Here is a 23,097-nt window from a genome sequence, read left to right as displayed (position 1 = left end):
CCCTGATAATTTCAAATCAACGACAATTTCTTTCTGGGCTATCTCTCGATTTTTCTATCACTGCAGTGAACAGAAAAGACTGAGATATGAGTAGTTTAGACTTTAGAGCAGAGAAGAGGAAGCAAGTACTGGATCGTATTGGCAGCTTTGTTAGATAATCGAAGAGGGCAAGGGAACCAAAGGATTTCTTGTTATCCCACATCGTTGAAGAGAGACAAGAAGCCAAATACAATGGCTTATAAAACGCAAATCGTAGGCCTTCACAAAGCATACCTTTCTCGGCCTTTTGGCTAAGATCAAGTGTAGTATCTGTTCTTATCAGTTTAATATCTGATATGTGGGCTATCGGTCCACACGATATTAAATGAACTTTTTAAGGGGGAGTGACCAAAACAGTAGCTAGCTACTGGGGTGCTCGAGCGTCGCCCAGGCGTTGCACTACTGCATGGGCCTGGCGCACCCCACCAAGCCACAGCTTAAATTTTTGTAGGCACTGTGAGTGTGTGATGGATGGGACCGTACCGGATTTGCTAGAAATGATGTTATCCTCAAACATGTTATTTGGAGGAGCCAATATATATTCTAAATTTTGATTCCTTATTAAATGTAAAATTTGTGAAAATTTGGCCCCAGCGCAATTTTTATCCGACCCCCGGAATGAGGCTATAATCCTGACACATGCTCTTCTACTTTAGTATGGCAACGTAAACAACATTACTGGACTGCTATGAACAATTTTGAAAACAATTGTTATCATAAATGGAATAAAATATAAATACTGAGTACCATACCGAAATATGACTTGATGATTGGCTTGGGTTTGGGCCATCAAGCCTACAAAAAGGGGAGACGAGAGTTAATGAACTTGTGGGAAAGAATAGAAGCGGCCATGGCGGTGCCACGAATAGTCAGAAGGTTGAAGGTTTCGGTTGCGGTTGAAAATTTGAGTTGGGGTTCAAAATAAATAATAAAGCAATGAGATGAGAATCATCTCATGTTAGTTAATTCTTTCAGATGGATCATTACAGGGTTTTGGGATTAAGCAAAAACGCAACCAGGGATGAAATCAAGGAAGCATTTAGGAATTTGGCGGTAAAATATCACCCTGACAAGCACTCACAGTCATCAAATACCGTCAGAGAAAACGCAACCCTCAGATTCAAGCAAGTCTCCGAGGCCTACGAGATTCTCAGCGACGATCGAAAGCGCGCCAATTACGACATTCGTACTAATAACAAAAATTACTACAGCAATAACAGCAGAGCTGGAGGATACGGTAACCAATACAATAATTACGGGTACGGATACGGGTACGAGTATAAGCGACCCGGGTCGTCGTCTTCTAACGTTGGTGATGGGTTTGTTTCTAAATTGGAGATTGCTCTTCGGTTTTTGACCACGCGGGCCTTTCTTCTTAATGCTGCCTTTGCTGGGTATTTGATTATTCCTTTTTTTTTTAAATCAGAAGATGAAAATTTTGTAAATTTGCGGAGTAGGTCAAATCAATTAGCTCATTTCATTTTATTTTATTTTTTGTTGTATATATATATGGCTGTTTAGATTATTTATTGGCTTCTGCAATCCTATGATTTGATTGTTCTGGAGGATTTTACACAGAGAGAAATTCAGTTGAAAGAAATTGAATTGGATCTGGTAGTGATTTGCAATTTCTTGTATAGGAACAACCACCTTTAATTGAATGATATGCAGATCCGGTAGATTTTGTAGTATTTGGAAGAATGTTGAAAATATTACAGTGACAAGAAGCTTGAGGTTAATGAAATCTTATTGACGGCGTTTAGAGCTTATAATGCTAGGATCTGTCCATGGCAGTTTATTCAATGTGCTGGTTGCTTTGTGTTGGAAAAATCAGTTTTGTTTTGCATTTTTATCACCGAAAATTTTATAGGAAGGAAGGTGCTACATGTGTGAGTGGAGTCATGAAACAATCAATCATCTGTTGCTGTTTTGCCCAGTGGCTTTGAGTTTGTGCTCTATTTCATATGTTTATTAGAGTTGGTTGGATCATTCTTGGGAGCAATTTGGCTGGTTGTGATGTTTGGAAGTATCTTAGGAAAGGTCATCCCTTTCTTTTATTTGGAAGTTGTGGCTTGTCAAGAAATTGCAGACCATTTGATATCATGAAGCTATATATTAATTTAACAATTTGGACGTTGGTTTGATATTTTGTTTCAGATGCCTTTTTGGTGTTGTTAAATCTGATACTTAAATTAATTCTTTTCTCCTTTCTTATTTGCTTACAATGCTTGAATAGTTCAGAATGTTTACTAGATCTTCCCTTATTCTGTACTAACACATAGGGTTTATAAGAACTTTTCTTGGTTGGGGAAAAAAAGAAAGGAAAAATTTACGTATGTATTTGTTTATTTATTTATTATTTTGTTCTTTGCTTCTTTGCAGTGCTTTATTGGGTGGAATGTTTGTGATTGATAAGAGCAAGGAGGCAATATGGAGCATGCATAATTCTGGGGTAAGATACTGACTTTGCTCAAGGGAAGGATCTATGTACTAATAGTTGTGAGCATATTCATTTTAGATTCTTTTTAATAAGACCCTTTTGAACCCGCTCGATGCTTTTAGCACATCAGTATGGTACCTTTTGTGTAGATTGATGATTCAAAACTATTTTTTATACTATTTTGTTTTTACATTTTGAGAAAAAGTTTCCTTCAATCACTCAACTTTTCTGGCACAATATTTAGCAGAAGATTACATCTGGTTTTTATCTTGGTTGATGTGGATTTTAAAGGACAGAAAGGCTTTTCAAAATTTCATTGATGATGTTGATTTTTCATTCAGAAATCATTTGAGGCAGCCATGGAGTCTATCGAGAAAGCAAGGGCACGCAAGGATTAGAGATGTGAGATTTCAATAAAATTCTATGTTCATCATTTACAAATGTGATTGGCGACTCTTCTTTCATCTGATATAAGGTTACACTTTCGCCTAATATAAGGTTACACCTTCTGATGTAAATAGCTTGTTAGTAGTGATGATGATTTGTGATTGTTGTATGCAAAACACCTCATTTCCTGGAAGCTTGATTGTGTTGGCTAATTGAGAGGATGAGAAATGAAGTGTTGGCTTTGACATTTGAGTATGCATGCATCCCAATCAGTTTTTGTCAAATAGCCCTTTTCAATCTTAAACATCTTAAATTTCAATCATGTAAGAGGAGAAAAAAATTGCAATTATGGAATCAGCCTGTGCTACCAGAGAGATCTCCTGAAACAGCACTTCCATACGATGCTGATCCTGTCTGCGAACTGGCAGCTCCTCGCGCTTTCTTCATCTGGCGTATCCTAAAAAAATCCCGGGGTTGTGGCTGGCTCTGGACAGTTGTGGTTTCATCATCATCTTGCCCTATATCCTTTCTCTTTAAAGATTGCTTATCCTTTGATTGTTTAAGAGAGGAACCACTAGGAGTGGGATGCGATTTGTTTGACCCAGAAATGCCGCTTGCACTACGAGCAGCGCCTGTTGGTATTGGAGTTGGGTAAGTCGTCGGTGATTTCCCCATCTGTCCCGTCGGTATGTCACTCTGCAAACAAATTGATAATACGATATCCACATTTGGTGTTGGACCTGCAATCATTTGAAAGGAATTACAAGGAACAACAATACCGAAGGAATCGCTACACGGAATTTTGAATACTTCAAAAGCTGTGATAGATGCACCTCAAACAAAACAGCCCCTTGATACTATGAAATAATTTCCCTAGAAAGATTACAAGCTTAGATCAAAAACCCTTAAAGTGGAATGAATAAAATGAGAAAGATGTATCTTAGAAACTTTTAGCTGCAGAAGCCCCAAGGAAACAAATTTTATAGCACAAGCAGTTGACTATCTTGTCTCCAAATGCAAAGCTATTTATGGACCATGAATTTCCTAATTGAAATTTTCTATAATTCATTTTTGCTTAATTAACTCTCGCCTCTAGACGCAAAGCTTGGAAATTAATTTAAGAAGTACTCATAATTTCGCATAATTTCAAAAATTTCTTTATGCGCCAGTTGCAGTTGCTCAATTACCTTCCACAGCAGGCAAGTTTGCTAAAAATGCAAATATTGCAGGTGATGCTGCTTTCAACATCTCGTCAAACGGGTTCATTATTCCACCACCCCCTGTTGCAACCATGGGATTAGACAAGGCGTTAAGTGCAGAAGAGGCTCCAGTTGCTGTTGTGCTAGGAGAAATTCCAATGCCTAAGGTCAAATATATGATCATACATTTAGTATATTTGACAAATGAACAAACATTAGCATGCAATTCAATGGCTTGAAAATTAAATATATATTTGGAAAGTTTTCTGAACATAAAGTTTGAAAGAGATAAGAGACCGAAATGCAAGGTAGGTTATAACTACTACTGTGTTTACTTCATAGTACATGCTGTTATAAGTCAAGAACTGGTAGCCCTAGTTTAGTGCAAAGAAGAAATTCTATAACACACCAAACACAACTAAAGACATTGTGTAACTCTCCAAAACCAGATGTTAGAATTGACACATAAAAGAATAAAAACCGAATACTACATAAAGAAATAATTAAAACAACTACTATTTTAAATCATCATATACCAGGTTTTTGCCTTGGATCATAAATAACCATCTGAGATGTATCTGGGTATATGACTGTTGCAGATGTAGTTGAATTGCTTGTCAGGCCAGAAGGACCCTTATCTACCCAAAAGGAAAGAAAAATTTATGAGATGATGATACCAACTCTAACCACAGATATGGCTTAAGAACAGGTAAATTTTACCTACAATCCCAGGTCCATTAGAGAGAGCTGATTTATCAACTTTCTTGTTGATGTTTTTGACAAGCCACTGAAAAGAGTAAGCCAAGTACAAGAGTCATTAACAAACACCATCAAAGTATGGTCCAAAGTGTACCAGCACAAAATCTAGAATTTTTCTCTATGTAAAGTTATGTAAATACAGTCAAGACAGATACCACAATCAATCACGTGATCATAATAAACAGAGAAAATCAGAACATCATCGTATATTATGGCAGGAACCTATGATACATATAGTGCTGTTAAAAATTGTGTATATACAAGGTAAACATGCAGAAGCATAGGATATAAGAGCATTTATTGACGCCTTTTCAAGTATATGCTAAAACTTTTTTGATGGCATAATTACAGGGGCAGGTTTAATAATACCGTAATGTGAAAGATTAATAATAGAAGACAAGAATGCTTTGAGAGTAATAGTATTATCTGAAGCAGTATTCATATAAACAATTTAACATTCAGATAGAAGGTACCTCTTGTCGGACCAAATGATCCAGGTCCTTAGAGGAGCAGGGCCAAAGATCCATGAAACTATAACGGGACACAACATCTTGCAATGAATCCTCTAGTGCAGATGCTCCTTCTTCACCAGTTCTAGAAAGAGCTTCTTTCCTTCTTTGTTCAACCTGTATCGAGTTGAAAAACATTAAGGTTCAAAAGAAACAAATAAAAAATAAATGAAAACTATTGTATGAAGAGTTCACAGTTGATATTCTACAATAATCAGTCACCACCCCTTATATTGAAATTATTAATCCTGATGACTGGGCTAAGACCACAGTTCATATCCATAGATGTCCAAAAGCCCTTAGGTAAATAAATAAGCCAGATGGTGACATCCATCCCATCCAGGTGACCAATTTCATCAGCATTCAAAGATATGGTTATGACTGATGGCTAAATTATTAAATTAGAATTATATCCAGCCAAATTGATTGACCAAGTTTGATGATTGCTTGCCCCCTGGATCCTTTTTAGGACATCTGTTGCCAGCAATCTAAGATTTGAAGGCAAATTGACTGCTGACCCACACCCAACCCAGAACCCCAAGGGGCTAAAGTGGATAACTGTTGAGCTTATATTTGTGGAGTTAATAAATTTGTTCCAGTAGTTAATTTTACCGTCTACTTTTACACTTTGCATGTATTTGATTCTATTGATTATGCGTTTCAAATAATTATAACTTTGGTGATGAATGAAAAAAGAAAAATAGAGGAACTTGTTGAATCCAATGATCTATAACTAAATCACGCAGAAAGATCAAACAATAGGATAAAAAATTAAGAAGCCCATAATTTCTTAAAAATAATTAGTCCAAGAAAAGCATTATAATTTAAAAATCAAATGGGAAACAAACACAAGGAAATAGGATAACACAAAAACATTAATTAAAAACAAAATCACTACCTTCAGCGTGCTATCCAAATCTCCATACATTTGCTCAAATTGGGTGAACCTTTTCCATACCTGAAATAAGCAATAACCGAAATAATAACTGAAAATTTGAATAAATCAAACTGTCTTTGAAGAATTCATTTTCTTAACTTGTTTAGTTAAGTTTTTTTTTTCTAAATTTCTCAGTCATATAAGTATGATATGTTGCGGGAGGCTGAGAATTTAACTTAGGCTAAACTAATTCTAGAAACACTCTTCTTTCTCTCATCCTGACCATGACTCATAAACTTCAGAAAACACAAAAGACTAAAGTGGGAGCACTCTCTCCGGATAAATTTGAAAAGACCAATCTCTTGGTAGGCCCAAATTTAAATATAAATTTTGATCTTTTTGGCATTAAATTCACTTCCATGGATTTTTTCATTTTCTCCATTAACCTCTCCCGAACACACTCACTGCACAATGCTGCTAAATATAAGAGATTTATATAGACACTGTACCTCAATGGATTCCTCAGGTGGTAGAGAGCTTAACGCCCTCTCAAACAAAGCCCGAATGTTTCTATCATCATTCAGACGAGACAAAAAATCTGCATATCTGGAACACCAAAAACAATTAATCAAATCTCTATGAAGTTGTAACTATTTACTGTCCAGGTTTTGCAGGTACTAGGTGCAAAATAAAATAACAATGAGATAATTCTATTCTGCAACCCATGATTGAACCACAGAAATAGTCATCTAACTAAGAGAATAATTTAGTGAAGCATTTCTAGGACCTTCTAATGGGTCAAAAAGGTGTTTGCAACGGTAATGGCTACTTCAATCAAATGTGACTTGACATTTATTATGATCAATATTTTGATTTTTGAAAATGAAACCTACATGGGAGATACTATACCAGCAGACAGTATGCTCCGCCGATGGGTAAAAGTTTAACCAAAAAGGAAGATCTTATATAAAATATTTCATATGCCATAAGCACAAATGGAGGCTCCTAATTCTGAGTGTCAATAGAATTTGCCATGAATAAATCACTGAGAGATTGACCAACTCCAAAATAATAATAACAAGAATAATAAGAATACTGTAATACCTATAACTTTTAAGATTTTAGATCAAGTGAAGAGGTGAACTTACTCAAGTATGTATGCAGGCTCATGCATAAAACGTTTCAATCCTGCTTCAAAAACATTGTGAGCAAGCTGCACAAATATATACCAGCTGTAAAGACAACTTCCACTCAACTTTCTAAAATTGATTACAGTTTAATCAAATTTCTTATAGGAGACAGCACGTTAATTTAGTTGTTGATCTACCCAATGGAAAGTCAGGGTGCCCGGATGTTTGGGGGAGAAATGGGTCATCGGGTAGTTGCGAAATAGAGAGAGATAGAAAGAAAGAGACCACAAATATCATATTAATATGATTCTTACTTAATCTAATTAATCAGATTAACCATCCATACAAGACAAAAATAGCAGCAATGAGAAAATTAGCCTTTTCTATCTGATCTCAAAGGTAGCTTTGTAAATATACGATCCTAATGCCAATAAGCACTGTGCTATACTGCTGGTGCTCCATAGTATATAAAGTTTTGCAAAAATATATGAAAAAGGAAAAAACCTTTGGGTCTTTGTCTTGACAGAAGGCCATCAGGGCGTAAGCAACATATACATGGTATGTGAAGTTTGGGGATTTACGAGCATCAAGGAAGTACTTGCGAGCTGCTTCAACTCCCTCAGTCCTTCGTAGAAAACGAATAAACTGAAACATGAAACATCATGCAATGAACAAATGAATCAGTTTTAATCCAGGAAACATCACTAGGATCTACCATCCCATGTGCCATCAATCAAAAGAATATTGCAAAAAAGAGTCATGGTCAATAAGCCAATTAAAAATGACTTCCATTAGAAACAACAAGAAGATGAGATTCCAACCCCTAACAATCCTCTTTAATTCTAAGTATCCTCAAAAGACATTCGAAGGTCAGATACTTCATCAACACCATTAAAAAATTTAGCAAATGATAACAAACATTTTATAAAGGTGGACACCATGACATGTAATCAAATATTTCTATATCTTGCTAAGAAGGATATGTGATCACGCTTTATCTTGAAAGAAAAGAGTACCAAGAACCTTACGCATGATGATAGGAAATTGAAGAAGCCAGATTGTATTAGGGGTCCAAAATATCTCAGAACTGACTATTATGTCTAGAAAGGCAAATCTTTCGAATTCAGCAACAAATAGAGAGGATAATCCAATCTGAAATTCTGAGGAAAAAAATTGAGAAAAAATTTGGGAAATTTACTAATTCTGTTTCTTTGCTTTTACCAATTAGGGTCTAGGCCATAAGCCCTATTGCTCATAAATAATGGGCAATATTGGGTAAACTTCAATTCATCCCTAGATAGAATGACAATCTTTAGTTTACTCCCAAAAGCGTGGAAACCTCAATTTACCACCCATTTTCAAAAGATGAAGGCAAATGGGAACATGTAGACGTATTTTTTTTTCCTTTAAAATCTTCTCAACACCAAATGGGGTAAGTTGATATTTTCACACTTTTAGTGGGTAAATTGAAAATTTTTATTCCAAGTAGGGGTGAGTTGATGGTTGCCTGGCAATATTTGCTAAACTAGAAACATACTGACCCAGAACTAAATATGCTAATGTCTAGGCCCTGAGACTGAGTATTTGTTATTTATCAAACTCCAATATAAGCTAAACTAATTATGCAGTCCTACCATTTTTTTCAGCCTCCCAAGATATGTATATGCGACCAACAATTTCTTACTTGTATATGTGCCAGAGCTGTTGTATTAACGCTGTCGGTCAAAAGACTTTCATATAATTTCTTTGCAGCCTGCATGAAAGAAAATGTAAAGTTAAAAGAGCAAGAAGCAAGAGAACGCATTTCAACTTTTTTTTTAAAAAAAAGTAAAGTCTGAGAATATTCATACCGCAATTGCTCCACGGGATTCCTCTAGCTCTGCAAAAGCATACCTTAGCATTTCTGAATCTGATCATGAGTGTGAAGGAAAAAGATTAAATAAATTTAACGGAAAATGGAAAGACACATAACAGTTAATTTAACACCCATTATCACCCAGCCCAACTATAAAGAAGAAACAGAGGTATGGAATAATTCTCAAGAATTCTTCCTTCAGTTGGGGGGAGGTAAAAAAAAAAAAAAAAAAAGAACTAAGTACCTGGAAGAGCCTTCAAAGCTCGTTGAAATACTTTGATTGCAGCATCTATTGAGCCACTTTTTGCATGCCAAGTAGCATAGTCATACCATATATCCGGGTAATGGTATAGATACATCAGACACTGAATGCCCATGCAACCCAGTAGCAACACATTAACAAAATGCAGTAAGAAACAGAAATTTGTGAAGTAATGATGCTGATAAAGAAATGCATCCGAAAGTGAGAGAGGAAATTCTAGTAAAGCCTACCATGTGTTTACAGCAATGTGTTTGACAAACTCACAAATCTCAATTAAACCCCCACTGTATAAGGTCATGTTATAAGCGTAGAAAACTCTCAGGTACAAACACATCTAATTAAATGACAACTAGATTAATAGTAGGCTAATTCAAAAATTATAGCAATTTAGCTGCTCAAAAATCATTTAGGTTTATTTCCATATTTCACACTAAAAGATTATGTTCTTCATTGGCCAACGAGATTTCTTTTTAAACTTTAAGGCACAAGAATTGCAAAATAGTCATTTCTTCTACCTGCTCATAGGTGAATATGATTCTTTTGTTGGACGATGCAGTGTCTATCCGTTGAGGGTTTCCCCTGCAATACAGTATATTTGATTCAGTTAGAAATCAAATTCTAACAATTACTGTAAGTGCTACCAGAACCAACAAACAGCCGTTGACATAAAAGTTGCATATGCATACAAGACAAAAGACAGAAAAAAATATAAAATAATAAATAATAATAACTATGCGAAATTATTAAATAAAATTGGTCAGAATTCTTACTTTTCAAAGGTTAAGAGCCTCTTCCATGCAATCCACTGCTGTTCTTCCTGTCAGTGATAAACAGCAGATCATAACATTCAATGACAAATATAACTTAGATTGTCAAGTATGACAACACAAAAACTTGTAACGGAACTTCAAAAGTTAGGCAGTACTATATAGCAGATAAATCATGTGTCAACTACATTCTGGTGTTTGTTTTAAAATAACACTCGTGAAGACAAGTCACCAAAATTTTATTACTAACTCACACTATGTAGAAAGAGAGAGATGCTCACTCTTCATGTTATATACATCTCTAGGTCAATAACCACTAAGAGCATCAGAAGTAAAACAGAAAATTACTTTGTAAGATCCAGTTGGTGGCACTGCAAGCATATTCCAATCAATTTCCTCACAATATTTCTTTCGCTCCCGATATACAGCCCTTGCACTGGTGTATTTTGATTGATATTCAGACAAAAGCCCTTTAGCCTGCCCAGAAGATATCATCATTTTATAAGTCCTATATTTATTATTAGTCACAAAAAACAGACACACCCAACCACAAACACACACTGAGAATCCATTCCAAAAAAAATCACTAGCTGGGGCCTGACAAATCATCGAAAAGTCAAAATGCTAATAGTCTGACATGCACACTCTTATTCATGCACATAGGTACACAATCAAATTCACACAAACATACCAAGACAGCAATGCTATCCTGGACATAAGACTTACCAGTTGACGGCTAACAGAATTTTCAAAATTTTCATAATCCTTCCAGAGTTGCTCTACATGATGGGTGGGAGTAACAACAGCCCTTTGGTATGCTTTCCGAATAGCAATCATCCGTTGTGATTCCTCCTGAGCGTTTAGAGCCTGCAAGATCATCTACACTTAGAATAATTATGGTATAAACACACTTCCTTTGGCAAACAATTGGGATTCTCCTCCTTAGACCAAATTGCCTTGCATTCTGGGCTTTTGCCCTCAGGATAACAGTAGTGACTGTTAACAGAAAAAAAAGAAAAAGAGAGACAGAATTCAACATACTGGCAATGACTTTAAAAAGGTGATGTATTCCAACCAAATAGGCCCAGATGATATATCCGATCCTGGTAGCAAATGCAGCAGAGATAAGCTCATAAAAGATATAAAAAGGACATGCAAAAAAATTTTAGTAAATTGTTGTTAGGGATTTTGTAAGACTAATTACGAGGCTAACTTTTCTACCCTATTGTTTCAACCAAAACATGACCAACTATGAATCTGCAAAAATCTTGCTTCATTTTTGACAACATATTCCGGAAAGCCAACTTCTGGGAACAAGAAGTTAAGCAAGCTGACTGGTATTTCACCTTTGATAAAGATATTTACTTATTCATGTTTATTTGTTCAAAATTTTTTGAAGCAGGTCAGTTTATTAACGTTGTATTAAGTGATCCTTTTCACCAAAAGAACTGGTATTTTAAGAGGAGAAACATCTTTCTTGGATTTGTATCTCAAATATTAACTTCCAGCCCTTACCTTATTTGTATTTGTTTCAAGTGTTTTGTTAGATATTAAGCATATATTAAGATCTAAATTAGGATTTTCAAAGTGGTGACAAAATTTTGGCTGGAAGGAGAATTATGAAGACCCATTTTCTCTCATTTGCCCACTTTCTCTCTTTTTAAATCCTAGACACGGTTTAATCTATCTTTTCACTCTCTTGTAACTTCTCTCTCTGTTTGATCGTGGCTTTACTCCAAATTATCTTTTTAATTTCTTGATTCCTTGAACCCTAATTTGCAAGTGACACAATTTCTACGGAAGATATCAGTAGGATTAAATTTATTGCTATTGCTAAAGAGAATTAGTGAGAACATGTTGAAATGTAGTACCAAAATAACAATTGTGACAGTCAGAAAGAAAAAACACACCAACATGGCTAAGCATAAAATCAAAAGCTTTCCTTGTCTCTTCCTGGCCCTCTGTGCCCTTCTTCTCGTAGACTTTCCTGATAAATCGAATGTAGCATCTCCTGTAAAGCCACAAAAACAACATGATGGAATAAACATAGAAGAAGAGGTTAAATGAAATTATTTCATAAGCAGGAAATCAAGAATGAAAATTGATGAAATAGTGCCACAATAATGTAAAACAGAAAACAGTACCAAAGAGGGACTTGAAGGCAGATCAACAAACATCGGCTAAATAACTGCTTAGTAGCATCATCATTATTTACAGCCATGTAAGCCTCCACATACTGCTTCCAAAATTTAGCCTGAAGAAAAAGCAGAATGGCTTCAACAATTCATGTAATGGCACAATAAACTACTAAAGAGTTCCAGATATTATTCGAACCACAATTACAATGAAACTCACAGCTGTGGGAAACACAGAAAGAAGTTGCTCATATATAGGCGCCGCCTGTGCAACAGGCAAATGCTGAAGAAAAAAAAAATTAGCAATAACGGGGGAAATTGAATTGAACTGAACTGAACTGAACAAGTAAAAGAAAATTAAAAAAAAAAACATTGCAAGTAACTCGAAATCGCACCAGTGCACTGTTGGCAAGAATTTCTGCAGTTTCGACATTGTATTTATCAGCTACGCCAGTTATATTTTCCTGAAAATGTTGAATCGAAGTTTTCATCTTAAGAATGAATTGAAGACACAGACTGAGAAACAGAAAAAAATTAGAAGAAAATTCGTCACCTCTGATTCAGGCTCGACCGATGATGATGCCATTCGTTTTGCTTGACCACTGTACAATATTTAGCTTTTCAATCAAACAATCGAAACAAAACATTCAAATCCGATTCTCCTTACTCGTAACCAAACAAATTGGATAAGGGTTTCCAGAAAAGCGTCGGTAGTAAGGCGCGAAATCTGAAAGACTGAAACTGAAGCAGGGTCTCGTGGCCCGACCCGTAACAAAAGGAACAACCCGGTCACCGAAAATTTTTAATAAGGCCCTGAGGTTTTTAAAAGTAAATAGAACCCCCTTACGGTGCCAAGGCTGTTTTTGAAAAGTTGGGGGTTAATTGATAATTTATAGAATGGAGAAGCATCTTTTCACAATAGTCCAAACAATATGGGTCTCTCTGCTTCACCATTCTTTTTTCTTATCTTCGGTTAAATATTTTGTCGACATAAAAATACAGAAAGTGGAAACTCGTAAGAGAGGACACTGCAGTGGATTTTATGAGTATGCATTGATGCTGCAACGGTAAGCATGCACTTTCTACAGTTAGATTTTTCTTAAACTTTTAATTTGATTTGAATTCTGAAAATGGATGCAAAGAAATTTCAGTTGGAATTATATGTTCTTTTAAATTTTATCCTTGTTATGAGAACAATTTCTTGGTACAAATTATGAGGTCGCCCAGCTGGTATTTCTGATATGCTTAAGTCGTAAAGATTAGTTGTTATTTTACTGTAATTTTTCACTCGAGCTATAAGGTTTTGAGGGGCAAAAAAGGGGAAGGAATAGCTCCCCTCTGAAGTATTATTATTGGTTTTGATTATATGGTCAAAACTTGAATATAGTGGATTAATGGGTATCCAGAAAGGTGTTAACGTGAGTTAGTATTGGCCCTCAGTACAATCTGTTATGAAGTATTTAAGTGGACAATTAAATTGAAAATTTCCAATTCCCAGGTTATGTTGGGTTGTTGACTTGTTGTATGTATCTGCTCCCTGTTTGAAAACCAATGTCGGTCTGTTGTTATGAAGTGGTAACTATAATACTGAAGCATAATGTTGTGGATGATGCACGCAATATGTTTGTTTCCTTCCAGCTTATGATGGTATCCTTTGTTTTCTCTTATTTGTGTGTATGACAGAGAAGTGACTTGGATGCTGAAAGTTTTTTGATGGATGAGCTCTGTGAAGATCAAGGACTACCTCAGGTTGAGCGACCAATTTATGATGTGAAGTCTGCTGGTCTGTGCACAGAAGATGAAGAGTACATAACAAAGATAAAGGAGTTCCAGGCTTACCTTGACTTGGTAGAGTTTAAACCAGGCTTTTCCTTATCTTTGTCTGTCTTTATTTAACTTTGTCACTTTTGGGCTTGATTTGTTGTTTATAGCTGCTGCTGCATTTTTTTTCAGTTCTTGTTACTATTGTTTTAATCCTTAAAAGAGTATTGAGGCGATATTGTAGTTAGCAATGTTAATACCTAAATAACCTTAGAAGAACTTGAAGTTTTGGTTTAGACTGGACTAAAATGGCAGAAGGTCTCCATAAGCTGGCCCTCTGAATTAGGATTAAGGATTTTCTCTGGTTGACTTTAGTTCTTGTGAGCACTGTGACCTTGGATCTTTAATGTGCAAGTGCTAACAAATAACATGACGTTCACCCATTAATTCAGCTTCACTGAAATTTGATTTGAGTAGAAATTCAGTGTTTTCAAACTTAGGAACTCGATGAAATTAGATGATACTGTTTTGACTTTCCTGCTATTCTGTGGTACACTCTAAATCAAATTCACTAAGTTTCATCTCTGTCTTATCGGCTGATGAAACCATTGAGACTTTCCTCTTTTGTTCATATCTGATTTTTAGGTCTCTAAACCCTGTAAATCTCTCATAACCATCCCGGAGTGATAGATTTCTCTAAAGGTTGACGAAAAAATTAATCTGCTATTATACTGTTTTGAGATCCGTACTGATTCATAAGAGGAATTATCCTAGTTTTGGGTTGATATCTTCTATTGTTTGCTGTGTGCAGCATCAGTAGTAGGAAGCATTACTATTTAAATTTTATGCTTCATTGGTTTGAACTCTAGAGCTTGTATTTCGTGTCCTCTCTCAGGTGCAGAAGATCGCAAAACCGGGTTGTTCACAAGAAGTGCTAAAGGTGGCCTTGAATTCCATGGCATCCCTTGTAAAGATCCTCAATTGCATGTCCTCCACACTGAAACTTCGTGCCTCACTTTGAACACATTCTTACTAGTTGGTGACGTTATCTTTTAATAGTGTAAACAATTGTAGGTTGCTTTATATTTTCTCCTTACATCTGTTAGTTGCACCTCTTAATCTAATTTTTTATGTGAATAAAGTTAAGTCTGTGGTTAGCTTTGTTCTATTCCTGAATATTTAGCATGCCGTCCATTTAAATATTCATTCTCTATAATGTAACATGGTCCTTTCGTTTTGTCTCCTGATTAGGTGTAATTTTCTTCTTCTTTCTAATAACTTTCCCCTTTAATGTTGACGTTTATTAAAAATAAATAAGTATTGGCTATTGAAAAGCACTTCAAAGAACAAAGCTTCGGAAAATCAAGGAAAGATATCAAAATGTTTTCGTTTGGCCGAAAGAAAAAAATATACGTCACGTGACTTGTTTAATTTTTTTTTTTTAATTATCATTGATAAATGTACTTGTCAGTATGAAATTTTGTTGAGGGACAAAACTACGTTACAGAATCTGTAAGCTACAGACTGCAGCATCAGCCGTTGGATGTGGTTGGATGTGGAGTGAGAAACTAAACAAAAGAAAATCGGATGGTGGGATGACGGGAGATGTTTGTTACCAAATTTAAAAAAAAAAAAAACGACGACTACACATTTAGTATTTAGCGAATGACCTTTTTTTTATTTTTTGTTTTGGAAAAACAACCATTGCAAAATTTAAACTCTAAAATGATGAGTTGTCTGATTTTAAATGATTCGTTGTTTTTTTTTTTTACAAATGATAAACATATTGATTACCTATCGTCCTGTATATTTATATAGCCGAAGAGTGATGATACAGTCACAAATTTTTATATAAATTTATCTTGTATAAATTAATATGATATTAATTCATTAGTTGAATGAAAATATAAAATAATAAAAATAAATCATGTGGGTCAAAAAATATTTAATTCAATTAATAAATTAAAACGACATCAATTTGTACAAAATAAATTTATACAATAGTTTGTAACTGTCTCATCACTCTTCGGCTATATAAATATATAGGACAATATGTAATCAAAATGTTTATCATTTTATGTCTAAAAAAATGTTTATCATTTGTATAAAAAAATGAGTCATTTAAAATCAGACAACTCATCATTTTAGAGTTTAAATTTTGCAATGGTTATAAGCATAGTCGAAATGTGTAAACAATATGGGTTAGTGCATAAAGTAGATGACTCGTCATTCATGTTTTGATAGAAAGATGACGTCTAATTGTAGTTATAAGCATGTTGGCGACATGACGTGTATGTGCTTACTTGACAAGCGATGCATCATTTATTATGTTGAATTTTACATGATTTTAATAAAAATAAGAGACAGCTCGTTTTTTAACAATTCATAAAATGATAATCATTAAAATTTTAATTGTTAAAAAAAAAGAATGATTCCAATATTTGAGTTTTAATTTAAGTCACAACATTTGTAGGTTACTCATTTATTAAATGATTAAGTTTATAATTTGTAAAATTACTTATTTATCATCAAATAGATTAGTTACTCAATTTTAATAGCACCTACAATGACAATTACAATTAAAAATTATAATTTTCATCATAGTAATAATAACAAGATAATAAAGTTTGTTTATATAATATACCATTGTAGCATTATATTATAAACCTCATTTATTTTCATATTGTTGTGTATGAAATTCTTTAAGAATACTCTGTATTTTAGAGAAAGTTATACATTCTCAACTTATTTCTATGCTAGAAAACAAAAAAATTATGAATATTTTATTTTTACAAAATAATTTTGAGAAGAGTAATTTTGAAAAATAATCCGACTCTGGATACCCAAATGGCAAATCTAAATCCTTTTTGACGGCTGCAGCAGAAACTTCGGTATATAAATTACAAAAGATGATCACGGACGTACCGTAACAAAAAGAGTCACGAGCACATAAGATAAGAGCCCCAGAAATATCAACGACCGTCACTTGACAAAAAAGTACACAAAATATGATAAAACCCTTAATTCGCCTTGGAGAGCAATTTTCGGCTTCGCCTCTTCTCTCTGTTCTAAAACCCTAAACCCCTCTCTTTCTCTTCCTCTTGTCTCCTGTTTAAACCCTCACGGAGAAAGAGTGAGAGAAAAAGAAAAGGAAAGTATTAAAAATGATGAGCAGCATAATACTGAAACGATCCTCGTCATTTCTAACTTCTAAGCGGGCCCTCACCGCTGCCTTGACCTCCGTCGAAACCATTTTACACTGCCACTTAACGGCTGCGAAATCAGGCCCCGTCATTCCCCGTCACGATGATATAATCAATTCGAGATTTTCAGCGGGTACGAGGGAATTCCACGCGATATCTCGGCCGTTGGATTTTAAATCGTCCATTGCGTGGCAGCATGCGCAGTCGGCGGTAGATGACTATGTCGCCTACGATGATAGTAGTAAAGATGAAGGGCTTGATATTTCAAAGCTTGATATTTCTCAAGATATTGTAGCGGCGTTGGCTCGTAGGGGTATATCGAAGCTTTTCCCTATACAGAAGGCTGTTTTGGAGCCGGCTATGCAAGGTCGTGACATGATTGGTCGAGCCAGAACTGGAACCGGCAAAACTCTAGCTTTTGGGATTCCAATTCTGGATAAAATCATCAAATTCAATGAGAAACATGGGTTTGCTTTTCATTTCTGTAATTTCATTGTTATTTTATTTTATCGGGGATAATCATTTTGTTGTTAAGATATTGATCTAGCGGTGTTATGCTGTTATATTCAGGAGAGGGAGGAATCCTCTGTGCTTGGTGTTGGCTCCGACAAGAGAACTTGCGAAGCAAGTTGAGAAGGAATTCCATGAATCTGCACCCAGCTTGGATACCATTTGTGTTTACGGGGGCACTCCAATTTCTCATCAAATGAGGGCTCTTGACTATGGTGTTGATGCGGTTGTTGGGACACCCGGTCGTGTTATTGATTTGATTAAGCGCAATGCTCTCAACTTATCGGAGGTTCAGTTTGTTGTTCTTGATGAAGCTGATCAGATGCTTAGTGTTGGCTTTGCTGAAGATGTTGAAGTCATCTTGGAAAGGTTGCCACAAAATCGACAGGGTATGATGTTTTCTGCGACGATGCCTCCATGGATTAGGAGCCTCACAAATAAGTACCTCAAGAATCCATTAACGGTTGACCTTGTAAGTATAAGGAATTATTTTCCAAAAATCCTTTCCTGTCTTTGAAATTTCCTTTGAGAAACTCTTGAGCAATTCAGAGAACGTTTCTATTCTATTTCAACATTGAAATATATATTGCAAAAAAAAAGGCTGAAGAGGACACTTTTATTTTAGTGAATTAAAGCAATTTGATCATGTGGTTACAATCCTTTATTTCTCTTATATTTATTGCAGGTTGGAGATTCTGATCAAAAGCTAGCTGATGGAATTTCCCTCTATTCCATTGCAACAAGCATGTATGAAAAACCATCAATTATTGGTCAGCTTATAACAGTATGATCCAGAACTTTGTTTCTCTCTTTACAGTTTCTGTTTGATTGCTAAATGTAATTACCTTGTAGTGTGTTTATGAATCTTCTGCGTTCTTTTATCTTGTAGACAAATGCTAGAGAAATTATGACTATTCCCGCTGTATCTTTGTCATCCTTTTCCTATTTCTGAGCATCAATTTTTGTGTCTTAGGAACATGCAAAAGGTGGAAAATGCATTGTTTTCACTCAAACAAAACGTGATGCAGACCGCTTGGCTCATGCTATGGCTAAAAGTTATAATTGTGAGCCTTTGCATGGGGATATCTCACAAAGCCAGAGGGAGAGGACCCTTTCAGCTTTCCGAGATGGACGTTTCAATATACTGATTGCCACTGATGTTGCTGCACGTGGTCTTGATGTACCTAATGTTGATCTGGTCAGTTCTAATTGAAATTCTTACCTAACTGGTTTCAGATAATTCTTTGCCTTCTTAGTCGCTAGTATATGGTTCTCAGTATCACTTTTTTTTCCCGAATTTATGTGTCCTCTTATTTTCACAGACCTCAGTTATATTTTTTTTGCTATTTTTATTTCTTTATGGGTGTCCATGATGCAAATTGGTCGTATGTGATGCTTCATGTATCTCTAGATATGTGTATCATGTACTCATTTTCCCCCCTTTTATCAATATCAAGAAGCAATGCTAATTTACCCAGGACCATCATTTATGCATGGACGTGTAATTTGCCCATTTACCTTGACTAACTTTTCTTCACTTTATTGAGATATTTTATGTGGCTCATTTTCATTGCTTACCAGTGAATATAGTTCCGATACGATGTTAGGGTAAAAGCAGTCCAAGAAGTCTTATTTTCAATTCCCATATATTATGTGGTGGAGCCTTTTGATTTTTAATTATGGACCAACCACTTTTATTTTTTCTTTCTATGCAATCTTAATGCAGCTTCTGACATTTTGCCTCCCAAATTTAGATAATTCATTATGAGCTTCCAAACACATCGGAGACTTTTGTTCACCGAACAGGTCGAACTGGTCGTGCTGGAAAGAAAGGAAGTGCAATTCTTATCTACACAGATCAGCAGGCCAGGCAAGTCAAGAGTATTGAGCGAGATGTTGGATGCAGATTTACTCAGGTTACTTCCTTTTCATTTTCATGAAAATAACTGTTTGTCTATCTGAAGTCCAATTTTATGTATGTATGTGTCTATCTATATGCATAAATGTGTAAGTTAGTTATAGTTTGAACAAATTTGATCATTGAGTATTGATTTGATATATTTGAGTTTCTAAGCCTGAATTGGCTTCTGGGCAATAAAGAGAATAGAAAGGCTTTACGGGAGTTGAATTGGCTTCTGGGCAATAAAGAGAATAAAAAGGCTTTACGGGAGTTGAAATTTCTATTTGAATTTTTCGGATGTGTCTGAATGAATAATGTATGTTTCACATTCATAAACATTGATGATTCTCTTATAATAGTTGTAAATGCATGGTAATATCTGATTAATGCTTCACTGCACTAAATGTTGCCAAATCCCTGTTAAAAGATTTTCAGGGAAATATAAGGTGGAGTCAAAAGCATGTATAGCCAGAATACTAGGAACAGAATAATTTTAGGCTTAACTTGAAATTATTAAAAAAAAATGTTACTTGTCTCTAATACATGTATGGCGTGCCGTTATCTTTTTATTTGTATGATTATCCTCCTGCTTTGCTTGAATGAAGTCGTTTCCACATTCTAGTAGATTTCTCTTTGTAATTTGTATTGTAAGTCTATGACGGGCCCCCGTCTCTTTCATACACTCATACACATACTTCTTTAACATTTATCCATTTCTTTTTCACAAATCAATGAGGGAGAGAGAAACCACAGTCCAAGCCTTTGAAAGGAAAACCACACAATGGGATTGTCTGACGACTTGTTACTTTTACAGCTCCCAAGGATCGCCGTTGAAGGAGGTGGAGACATGTACAATGACATGGGTGGCCGGTCTGGGTATGGAAGTATGAGAGATCGTCAATATGCTGATACAGGATTTGATCGTTCCAGTCGTATGGGGGATTCTGGATTTGGCCGTTCTGGAGGGTACAGAAGTCCTGGGTCTGGCCGTTATGGTGGCTATAACAGTTCATATTCTGGTCAAGGTGGTGGATCTAGCTCTGGCGGTTTTGGTTCTAATGCAAACAGATCTGGGAAGTTTGGTGGTCCTGGGTTTAGTCGTTCTGGTGGATGGGGGGAGTCCACTAAATCAGATCGTTCAAGTGCTTTTGGTGACACTGGCTCACGACAATCAGGCAGATTTGGGGACCTTGGTGGCAATCACTCTAGCCGAAGTAGTGGCGGTTTCACTGATTTCTTTGGCAGCTCTGGAAATAAGCAGTACTGATGATAATCAGAACACTTGGAAAAGAGGATTCTAATTAATTGAAGGTAAGCCTCCTTAAGTATTAAGGCATTTAAATATTAAAAACAGTTTGTAACCTTTTTTTTTTCCTTTTTTGCTGTATAATTTCTTTATATTTTCAATTTTTTATGTTTTAATCAATTGATTTAATTTTCTGAAATCAAATGATTAATTTTATGGAAAATCTTGTGTATCATTTTCAAAACAATGCAGCATAAACTGTCATACACATTGTGGTGATAACCCCCCCAGTTTTTGTACTTGCATGCACTTCAGATGCTTCATTGTTTGTCAATAATTGTTTAATTCCTAAAAACTACCAGTATTTCATTGGTAATCCAAGATTTTAGGCGCAAACAAGGATAATAATGATTACTCGAACAAGCCAAAGCTGATGAGGATTTTTTGTTTGTCTCTGGTTTATGCTGAATACTAAGATCTACTCACAGAAAACGTCTTGTCTGTGCAAGTGTGTGGATTGCTGCATCGATTTTTATAAAAAGTTAAACAGCACCTATGGCATTGATTTTATGATTGTAGTTCACTTTGCAGGTTGAGAAGTGTGTTAATGGGGCTCCCTTCCACCCATTTGCACGGCTAGAGAAAGGATGCAAGACATCTTTGTTGATTAATAACTTGTCATAGCTAACTTCTTGGTCTGCCTGTCTTCTGGTTTTTTATGAGGAAAAGAATCTTGGATTGGCAGAGAATGGCAGATATAGGGATACAAAGAACCATTTTGAAGGGGAATAGATATGGTGCATTGGATTTCTTTGAACCTGAACACTCATTATTACTACCAAGTTACATTTTACAATATCGTTTAGTTCGCAATTTTTATTTTCGTATATACCGTCTCAAGAACAGGCCCAGGCCAGGGGTAATAATGTAGTACGAAGTCGTTTTTCTCTACAATATTATTCCAGTTATGATGCTTATTCTTTTGGTACAAAAATGCTTTTAACTCCGTTGTGTATGTAAAACAGAGGGACAAACTTGACGATGGTACCAACGTAAAATTAATAAATGATGATATTTGGAAAATTTAGGTGATGTACTAACGCTAAACATACATTCCTGTGGAATTCTGACCGCATGTATCACTCAATTGAGTAGGGATGGCAGAATAACCTGGACTTGGATTAACTAGGATAATCCGGACTGGGTTGAATTTGTACCGAAGTGTAAAAAAATTCGGATCCGGAATAAATTTTAATAATCCAAATAAATTTGGGTCCGGGTTGGGGGTAACCCGTGAATCCGGATCTGGATTTATTTTTTTATATTATTTTTATTAGTTAATATAAATAGAAACATAAAAAAAAAACCTTAAAAAATTACAATTCATTTTTTTCTTTCATTCTTTCTAGTGTCTATCACAAATTGCGATTACATAAGAAAAAGTGAAAAACCCTAGTTGTGCCGCGGCTACCGCCTCCCGCTGTCCAGCAGGCAAGTCAAACAACCATCACCTGGGTTCGTCACTGTTGCAAGGTCAGGTTCACCGTCATCACAAGGTTCGGTTCGCGGCGTTTGCCACTGTCAAAAGCTTGGGTTCCCCACCGTCGCAACTGCAACTTGTTTAGTTCACCACCGTCGCAACCGCAACTTGTTTGGTTCACCACTGTCACATGCTTGCAGCACTGCAGTTCCTCTATTCATCATCATCAGCTCCTCTATTCGTTTGATTCACCACACACTTGCGTATTTGCGGTTTTATAATTAAATTATTTACAGTCATCATACTTTGCTCACTTTACTTACCATATATAATACTTGATTATTTCAATAATATCTCGCTTTAGTTGCATATTTAATACTTAATTAATTTCAAGACTCATATCATCATGTTTTTTTTTTCTTTTCAATGATGCTGTCAAATGAAATGATCTGATAAAGCCTTGAGAAATGCCATGGGATTGGAGATGGTGGTTGTGGATTGACCACTTAACTGACTTTTTTTTTTCCTTTTTCCTCAAATTTGAAGCTTAGTAGCTAACCCACCGAAGAGAGAAAAATGGATGATTCTGTACCCATGCCATAATATTCATCATTTGAATTGCTTTCTGGAGTTTTCTG

At 35.5% G+C, this 23,097-nt stretch overlaps 3 protein-coding genes, 1 long non-coding RNA gene and 1 other non-coding gene across 11 annotated transcripts; 4 read left to right on the top strand and 1 right to left on the bottom strand.

Moving 5' to 3' along the window:
• Positions 1 to 269: 269 nt before the first annotated feature.
• Positions 270 to 465, top strand: LOC112097525. The gene has a single exon (XR_002905057.1). It is a non-coding gene; the product is annotated as a U2 spliceosomal RNA (small nuclear RNA).
• On the top strand, positions 286 to 4,054 carry LOC18039309 (chaperone protein dnaJ 72). 2 transcript variants are annotated; one of them, XM_024181569.1, is made up of 4 exons: positions 286 to 1,433; positions 2,422 to 2,491; positions 2,821 to 2,881; positions 4,036 to 4,054. In XM_024181569.1, exons 1-3 carry the CDS (start codon positions 1,015 to 1,017, stop codon positions 2,875 to 2,877), a joined length of 546 nt encoding a protein of 181 aa, XP_024037337.1. In that variant the 5' UTR covers positions 286 to 1,014; the 3' UTR covers positions 2,878 to 2,881; positions 4,036 to 4,054. The 2 variants fall into 2 exon arrangements, with proteins under 2 accessions (XP_024037337.1, XP_006429694.1); XM_006429631.2 differs by lacking the exon at positions 4,036 to 4,054 and having other exon boundaries at positions 2,821 to 3,150.
• Positions 3,219 to 13,136, bottom strand: LOC18037970 (cleavage stimulation factor subunit 77). Of its 3 annotated transcripts, none has more exons than XM_006429632.2 (22): positions 12,913 to 13,136; positions 12,755 to 12,823; positions 12,580 to 12,642; positions 12,369 to 12,478; positions 12,135 to 12,235; positions 11,266 to 11,327; positions 10,951 to 11,091; positions 10,573 to 10,701; positions 10,228 to 10,274; positions 9,973 to 10,036; positions 9,440 to 9,560; positions 9,191 to 9,249; positions 9,025 to 9,093; positions 7,845 to 7,985; positions 7,359 to 7,423; positions 6,720 to 6,816; positions 6,232 to 6,291; positions 5,298 to 5,450; positions 4,786 to 4,852; positions 4,602 to 4,703; positions 4,054 to 4,227; positions 3,219 to 3,606 (listed from the first exon to the last, which is right to left on the bottom strand). In XM_006429632.2, the coding sequence occupies exons 1-22, from the start codon at positions 12,943 to 12,945 to the stop codon at positions 3,221 to 3,223; spliced, it is 2,313 nt and encodes a 770-aa protein (XP_006429695.1). In that variant the 5' UTR covers positions 12,946 to 13,136; the 3' UTR covers positions 3,219 to 3,220. The 3 variants fall into 3 exon arrangements, with proteins under 3 accessions (XP_006429695.1, XP_024037332.1, XP_024037333.1); XM_024181564.1 differs by having other exon boundaries at positions 4,054 to 4,146; XM_024181565.1 differs by having other exon boundaries at positions 3,593 to 3,739.
• A 210-nt stretch (positions 13,137 to 13,346) lies between these two features.
• Positions 13,347 to 15,355, top strand: LOC18037969. Its single transcript, XR_002904924.1, has 3 exons — positions 13,347 to 13,426; positions 14,043 to 14,207; positions 15,016 to 15,355. It is a non-coding gene; the product is annotated as an uncharacterized LOC18037969 (long non-coding RNA).
• Positions 15,356 to 17,113: 1,758 nt separating this feature from the next.
• Positions 17,114 to 21,956, top strand: LOC18037968 (DEAD-box ATP-dependent RNA helicase 53, mitochondrial). Of its 4 annotated transcripts, none has more exons than XM_006429629.2 (7): positions 17,114 to 17,790; positions 17,894 to 18,305; positions 18,519 to 18,617; positions 18,807 to 19,031; positions 19,588 to 19,749; positions 20,548 to 21,044; positions 21,571 to 21,956. In XM_006429629.2, exons 1-6 carry the CDS (start codon positions 17,285 to 17,287, stop codon positions 20,998 to 21,000), a joined length of 1,857 nt encoding a protein of 618 aa, XP_006429692.1. In that variant the 5' UTR covers positions 17,114 to 17,284; the 3' UTR covers positions 21,001 to 21,044; positions 21,571 to 21,956. The 4 variants fall into 4 exon arrangements, with proteins under 4 accessions (XP_006429692.1, XP_024037551.1, XP_024037553.1 ...); XM_024181783.1 differs by having other exon boundaries at positions 21,559 to 21,956; XM_024181785.1 differs by lacking the exon at positions 21,571 to 21,956 and adding an exon at positions 21,362 to 21,438.
• Positions 21,957 to 23,097: the final 1,141 nt, after the last annotated feature.

The sequence above is a fragment of the Citrus clementina genome, unplaced genomic scaffold (genome assembly GCF_000493195.1).
Source record: "Citrus clementina cultivar Clemenules unplaced genomic scaffold, Citrus_clementina_v1.0 scaffold_6, whole genome shotgun sequence".
Classification (NCBI taxonomy): domain Eukaryota; kingdom Viridiplantae; phylum Streptophyta; class Magnoliopsida; order Sapindales; family Rutaceae; genus Citrus; species Citrus x clementina.
Note: the sequence above shows the minus strand (reverse complement) of the source record. Positions and strands in the feature narration are given on the sequence as shown.